This window comes from Patella vulgata, chromosome 1, assembly GCF_932274485.2.
Source record: "Patella vulgata chromosome 1, xgPatVulg1.2, whole genome shotgun sequence".
Classification (NCBI taxonomy): domain Eukaryota; kingdom Metazoa; phylum Mollusca; class Gastropoda; family Patellidae; genus Patella; species Patella vulgata.
In genome coordinates, this window is record NC_065879.2 from 61,187,878 (window position 1) to 61,195,875 (window position 7,998).

Genomic DNA, 7,998 nt, shown 5'->3' on the forward strand with positions numbered 1-7,998 from the left:
AAATCATGGTCCACCTCCTCTGATAATTCCGTAGAAATTTAATGCAACCAGGTTATATATAAATAAAGATGGAAATGGACACCATTATACACCCCTTTAAGAGAAAAGAGAAGTTATATTACATCAGGCGCCTTTCAAACGCTTCTGACGTAGAATAAAAGTATTTCGGTGAAATTGAAAACCATTCCTCCCGTTTTTTCTTTTATAAGTTTTAATGCGAGAAAACGAATATAGCCGTCTCAGTGACGTAAGTGAGTGCACTGAAGACCTATCAATGAAAACATCGAGGGGTAGTGATAGCGTAGGAATGCAGAATTTTGGCTGATTGTCAAAAATAGTTATTTTGGAATCCAACAGAAAGAGAGAGAGAGAGCGGGAGGGAAGTTGGTCAGACTAAGCACTTGATAGTGATGGCAGGTAAGGGTAATTTATATTTCTCAACCAAAAAACTCCATGTTTAAGCAGATTTGATTGGGTATTTCAATGGCATCTGCTACAAAAAGTCTCGAAAATAAATCCTAGTCAAAACATCGCTCATAATTAATAATCAGTAATTTTATTCCATAGAACTGTGTCCTGTGTGCACCTTTGACGGGGCTATCACCAAATTATTTTTTTAACAAACCTGGTTTCTATCTAGGTTAATTGTATGTATTGTTATTCTTCGATTCCTCAATTTTTTTTTTAGATCTTTTCAAGAAAGGCAATTGTCACATTTGGATGAATAATCTAGATAAATAACATTCCGTATTTTAATTTTAAATTAAATGTGCCAATGTGTTGACTTTGGTTGATCTGATTAGTCGTTGTCAAAATCCATGTATGTGATGGCATTGTTATTTTGAAAGATTAAGTTTAGCGCAAGTTGGCTGGTTAACTAACTTTAATTGTTGTCGTAGACTGTGTAGACGCTGAAACATAAAATAGGTTATATTCTAGAAGTAGAGGCATTTAAAAAAAACACAACTTTATAGATTTACTACGTCTTAGTTTATTACATGCAATGTTTCAGTTGAATACACTCATTTATCTTGGTTATCGAGATTATTAATAGTATTTCATAGTATTTGAGACGAGGGACAGGTTTAATCAAATCGCGATGCAGATGTGTCAAAATAACGGCTGATGACGTATCGGGCTCCGGTGCAAGTTTGAAAGTCAATCGGGATTATTGGAAATCAAATGGGGTTTAAAGGACAATATTGGTGTCAGTCATTATCGCATATGTGATAGAACTCGTCCCAGATATAATTTTAACACAGAGATCATTGCTACGATAGATGTGTAGTGAATTTTTCTACAAAAGGAAGTGACAAACATAAAAGGAAAACACGAGTTATCCTTCTATATACTGACTGAAGTGACGAGTGATAACAGAGTGTATCTGTTATCACTCGTCACTTCAGTCAGTATATAGAAGGATAACTCGTGTTTTCCTTTTATGTTTGTCACTTCCTTTTGTAGAAAAATTCACTACACATCTATCGTAGCAATGATCTCTGTGTTAAAATTATATTTGGAACGTGTTAAACCAGTTCTATCACATATGTGATAATGCCTTACACCAATATTGTCCTTTAACGTCTTATTTTTCTGCTCCAACCAGACGATACACACTCCATAAAATGTGCTAAGAATATATTTCGTCAAATTCGAACTACTTAGGTTTTTTTTCGTTCCATCCGAACGACTAGACGGTGGTCTCCCATTCTGTACCACAAGTGTAAACCTCACTGGAAAAAATCGCCAAGAACTTTCTAGGCCAATACCAGAATCGAGCCCGGACACCCTGGTTGGTGAGAGAGAGTGCTTTTTTTCATTGTGATAGTGAACCAGTGTCTTCCTCACGGAGCCACTGAGATTATTGGCATCGTACTTCGTTATATTTCTGAAAGCTATATGTATTTGAGGTTCATTCTGACATATTGCCTCTTTTAATGTATATAAGGAATCATTCTGACATTAATTATCTTGTTTAACATATACCTTATAGATAACCATCAGACATTCCTGTTTTAGTCTGGCATACTTACATTCCAGTTAAACCATAAACTAAAAGTTAAAGTAGATAGTGTACACTCCACATTGAAATGTGGTCGTATTTTTGGGGCCCGTCAGTTTATAAACATTCTAATTTTTACAATTTCTGTTTATTCATGTATTATTATTTTCACGAAACTTTTTATTAATTTGGTCACTTCAGTTATTGCTTTGGTCAATTATTGATTCGGTGGAAGTTTTATAGCTGCGTATATAATATCTTCGCCCCTGTCCGTCAGTCCGTTCACATTTTATGTGGACCCTCTAGAGCACACTGATCAGAAGTGAATTTTCGCTAGGCCACTACAATCACTGATAAGGATGACATCGATGCGACTTAATGAGCCAGAAATATTAACTTTTTTTCCTGCGACAAATTAAATTCTAAAACATTCTTTTTTATGTATTGGAAAAATAAATAAAGGCGTTTGACGTATTTGTAGGTAAAAATTATTTCCTATTTAGTGTAAATGGGTATTGAAATGACTAAAAGGCAGCATTCTGCCCGAAGCAGTAACGTCTTATGTAAACAATGCACGCGCCATTCAGCCAATGATTGACGCCGCGTGCTGTGACGGCACGTGTTAAGGCAGTCATCTTTGAAAGAGATATTAGTAGACTCGTAATTCTCTGTGAAACAGATTGCCTCTAGAGTTCACAATTTTTATCAGATTTTGCCCCACCCCTTTACGCCAATAGTGACACAAAATGTAATGCATATACAAATGGTGTGGAACCTCTAGAGACCACAATTGATGAAACTTGGATGAGTTCGATGTTGGTGCGTGTTAGACCGTGCAACTTCTTGTAATTATGTACAATGTTTGTGGAACATAAAATATATGTTAAGGATCGAATGATCTCATGTGAGTTTGGATTTGGTGCGCATCGACCCGGATTATGACCTGGATTATGACCCCCGCGTCTTACGCAAATTTGTGTAAAAAAGTTTGTGGGTTCTCTGGAGGTAGTTACGTGTCCCTTAGAAATTATATTAACTTCTGAACAAATTTAACTAAAATATATTCATCTAAATTTATTTTTTTAATGTTACATTTTGATTTGAATATTGTTCTTGCATTTGTATTTATATGGTATTATATCATTTGCAACATATTAAATCAACTCTTGCTTTACGCTATGACGCAGAGGTCATTGAACAATTTGACATTGTTGAACAATAAAGGTGACTTTACTCGGGAATTGGACTTTTAAGGTATCATTGATTCTTTTAGTGCCGTAAATGCACGTAAACCACTAATTTGATTGTATTCTACTGCACGAACAACGATTTGATATTTGACATACATTGCTTTTGATTTGATTGAAGCCATGTTCTGCTTACAGAGAAGAATGTGATTGATGATCGGATAACGGCGACTATTCGGGAAATATATCGTCTACATAGTTTACAGCTTAAGGATAAATCATGTGATTTAGAGAGATCCTTATCCATAAGAGAACCGTTTTACTGTTTAAGAAGGGTGCCAAGATTTTTAGTACGACCTGATTTACACAGTTCTTCGGAACCTGCTTATACTCCGTTAGTCAGGTTAGTATATTATAGTATACATGAATCACCCATTCCAAAAAAAGGGCATGTCGCTGTTGCATTGTGGGAGATCGGTGAGCAAAGTCACTCGTAGGCCGCCATTACTTTGCATTGAATTTCTCTGACCAAATTTCGAAAAACGCCGATTTTACGTTAATTTTAGTGATGGGGGATATTTCATATGATGTGATAGTTCTGACAGCTGTTTGTTTTGAAGTTTTAATTTTACCTTTTTGCGATCTCTATACTTCAGAATGTGCTTTCTGAGGTATTCTTTACGTGCAATCAACCATCTGTGTCTCTATCACATCATATGAAATATCCCCCATCACTAAAATTAACGTAAGATCGGCGTTTTTCGAAATTTGGTCAGAGAATTACAATGCAAAGTAATGGCGGCCTACGAGTGACTTTGCTCACCGATCTCCCACAATGCAACAGCGACACGCCCTTTTTTTGGAATGGGTGATTCATGTATAGAAATATTAACAATACCCATTCCACTCAATGTGGGGCAATGAATCGGAGAAAGAATAAAAAACAGAACAACACCGAGCAATCCAGATTTTGCCATTTAATTATTGTGTCGCTATTTTTGTAATGTTTACTTACCAATTCAGTCTTTAGATTATTGAAAAAAATAATTGAGAATTTGTTTTTGATCTATAAAAATAAATTTCCACAGAATAATAATAACATTGTGAAGATGGCCCCATGATACCCGTCAAATGGGCCCTTGTCGTTGATTTTTTGCGCCTCGTTTCGCTCAACCTAGTATTTCCAAATCTCATTTTATTATTTATATTAAAGATAGGTTAACCGACACAAAGAGAAAAACATATCAACAATATCAATCGGTCCTTGTTTGACACGTCTCGTCCAGCCCAGCTAAACAGCCATCCGACCCCATGCAATCTTTTTCATTGACCTTACCCCACCTAGCTTCGACAGCTTGTTCAACTACTGGATGTTTGGCCGAGTTGTTATTTTATGTCAAAAGACAAAATCAACCCATTTCAAATAAAGTTATTGATATAAAATTAATATCTTATTTCAGACTGGACGACGCGTCTACAGATGATTTAACCTGGAAGGTACCAGTCTCTTGTCGAAAGTTGCTTGTTGAAGGGGACGATGGAAGCGGAAAAACAATGATATGTTTTCGTCTGATTCACGGATGGTACGACTTGTGGCGGAAACACCCTAATATGCCTGAGCACTGTTTGTATATCAGCGGTACCCAAAATTTTGACACGGTGGATGCCGAATCAGAAATCACATCATGTAAAGAATTCATTTCCTTGATTACTCAAAGTGTTTTAACACAAATAAACTCTATTTTACCTGCAATAAATATCAGTAAAACAGAAATTCAATCATGGATTCTTGCTAATGCTCACAAGATGGCGCTTATTGTGGATAATATGTGCATTACGTCACAGCTTTTTGAATATATTTGTGATTTAATCGGGGACAATCAGCTCACTTTCTCGAGATTATTAATATTTACGAAACCAGGGCTACTACATAAGACTAACGTGGATTGTTTGTTCTACAGTTACGGTCTAAGTATTGGATACAGTCATAGAGTTTTTACAAAACATTTGGAAAAACAATATGGAGAAATCGACCATATTATTACACCTATCCTTAGATTCGATCCGTCGATGGAACTCTTCCGTAACCCTTTATCGTGTTCTTTATTGGGTAGTTATCTTGAACTTTATTTATGGGATAACGGCATGGATATACCAGCGCCATCTTGTAAACTGGACCTTCTGGATTCTTTGATCCACGTCTCCACGTCTAACTTGATTACGGTATGCCGTGCGTCTACTAAAACGTGCACAACGCAAGACATCAAACACTTTATTGAAATCCTCGAAAAACTAGCATTTAAAGGAATTCAGACCGGTTCCTATTATATTTCGAAAAATGTTTTACCAGAAATTTTCCACGATCAGCACATCTGCGACTTACATTTCCTGTACGAAGTGCACAATCTTGATGACGTAGTTCCTCACGCGATCAGCTTCACGGGTAGATGTTTTAGGGATTATTTTGCGTCGCGTCACGTGTGTAAACAAATGAGCGCTTCGTTACAGTCAGACGATAACTTCCATCAAGAAATTCTGTCCTCCAGATATTCGTCATTATGGAGTCTATGTGCCCGTAGTTTCTACAGAGACAGTAATTATTCTCTGTTATGTTGGATTATAGAAAGTTTGTTAAACAAAGTTCAATCTCACCAGTATATTAAACAATCCAATACTGACGGTGGTGAAAGCACGAGAGCCGGGCTAAAATATGTATCAAAGATTTTACATTGTTTAAAAGAATGCGAATTTGAGGCAATGCTGACGTATAAAGTATGCGCTGGGTTTCCTGAAATCCTAGAAATATCTTTTAACCAATGTCCATTGGATACGATACAAAACTTTATCTCCCTTTGCTCTGTAACGTCACCGAGATGCCAAGAAGTCAGCGTTTATTGGGACAAGCTGAATATTGAAAGAAGTGTGACCGAAGCTCTATCATCAGCAATAAACAGCCTACAAACTGTCAATGGCTTGGTTGTTCGAGCAACTAGTATAGACAATACAGACCAGTTTGCACGGTTTATATGTGGCATTTTTGATAATAATTCGTCAATTGAATGTTTGACCATCGGTGGTCCGTTAAACGCCGTTCATAACATCAGCCAACATGGGCGAAACAATATTTCAAAAGTTTTCGTTAATCCTAAACTTGTTTTACGGAAACTTGCATTAGAGAACTTTAACTATCATTATCGTTCTATGTACGTATTAAACTGTTGGCCGGCCATCTTCCATACGATCCGTGTTAAGAAGTGTAGCCTCGATTCCGCGGGAAAGGCAATTGCAAGACTTACTGAAAACTTTGAGGAGTTCCACGAACTTTGTATAGAATTTTGTGCCTGCCCCCCAAAGACTTTGTTACAGATTTTTTCTGGAGTGGACAACTGTCGGCATTTGACAGTCTTTAAATTAAGTTATCTCTGTACCAATCGTATCGTCTCCAAAGTTTACGTCAAACACCCGAATTTTAAAACGTCATTCAATGAATCGGTTAGTTTAGGTCTTAGTAATCTGTTGGGCCGTTTGCCGAATCTTGCCGAATTGCAACTATGCTATAACGGTATAGACGATGCAAGTGCAAAAGTTATAATAGAAGGCGTTTTCAACACAAGGCGGCTGACGTATATAGATATAACAGGTAATAATCTGACGGATGTATCGGTAGATGTAATGGTTTCTATTATACATACACTTCCTAACCTTCAAACTTTACTGCTATGCGATAACAGTTTTACAACTTCAGGTAGAAAACATATTATAAAAGGCTCGATCGAAAACAATCAGCTCCGATTAGGCTTGTGATAACATTCTGGCAATTCTGGTGATTCGGGATGACCGTTGGACCATTGTCGTAAAACTCTAGCGAACAGTAGCGCTGGACTATTCTCGTAAACCCATTGCATGAATGGTTCCAGTCTTTAATAAAAGTGGTACGACTTGATGCATTCAATTAATGTTTCTTCGAAGGATGTTTATATACCCGTTTTTGTAAAAACTAAAATAAACTAAACGTTAGAAACCGCACACTGTTCTAGTACAGTTATATGCTGTAATATTTCGAAGCACTCACTGTCGCTATTTTGTATGACTCAACCTTGGAATAACAATGCCGGAAATGTGTATGATATGGTTTTTACAAGATACACCAGCTCCAATTTATTAGACCTTGAACATCTACACATTGCTTAGAACTTTGAACATGTAACCACTGTGATACCATTTTACAAGGTCTGTGACTTTTCTCTGGATTATCAGTCTACATCCTGGCAGGGCCTATTTTAAGATTTTTTGACGAAGCACGGTTACGGGAGATGTGCGTTTGAAGAGGGTGGGTGTCTCCCCTTGGGTTCCGAAAATATTTCCAAAATTTAACTATCGGAAACACAATTTCCCGCACTCTGGGCATCACTTTTATTCAGCCTTGCGACGCCATAATGTACCTTCTGAAATCGTGACCAAAATAAACGGCCATGCCCTGCACAATTCGAATAAAAACTTTAAAAACTATCATTGAACCTAAACGTTTATAGCCAAATAATTGACAGAATTAACAGATTTATAATTTTATAACGGAACCACAGTGGTTCAGTGTGTAAGACGTTGCCTCGCTAACCTGGGGGTCCCGTGTTCGATCCCTGCATTGGCCGAGAAAGTTCGTCAGGATGTTCCGACGGGCTTCCCCCTTGTCAGTGGTGTAGGGCGGAGGGTCTGGCAAGGCACAACGTATAGTCTCTCTCTTCGTCTGGAAATGAAATGGGGTTTAACGTCCTACTGTTCGATTCCGAACTGGATTAATGAAGACGGGCA

The 7,998-nt window shown here is 37.3% G+C and overlaps 1 protein-coding gene across 1 annotated transcript; it reads left to right on the top strand.

The window, feature by feature from the left end:
• Positions 1-280: 280 nt before the first annotated feature.
• On the top strand, positions 281-7,698 carry LOC126831153 (uncharacterized). Its single transcript, XM_050561833.2, has 3 exons — positions 281-417; positions 3,388-3,592; positions 4,650-7,698. The coding sequence occupies exons 1-3, from the start codon at positions 411-413 to the stop codon at positions 6,991-6,993; spliced, it is 2,556 nt and encodes an 851-aa protein (XP_050417790.1). The 5' UTR covers positions 281-410; the 3' UTR covers positions 6,994-7,698.
• The last annotated feature ends 300 nt before the right edge of the window (positions 7,699-7,998 follow it).

Coding starts and splice junctions, on each gene's coding strand:
- LOC126831153 (XM_050561833.2), top strand. Junction 3,593..4,649: donor GCTTATACTCCGTTAGTCAG/GTTAGTATATTA, acceptor ATCTTATTTCAG/ACTGGACGACGCGTCTACAG.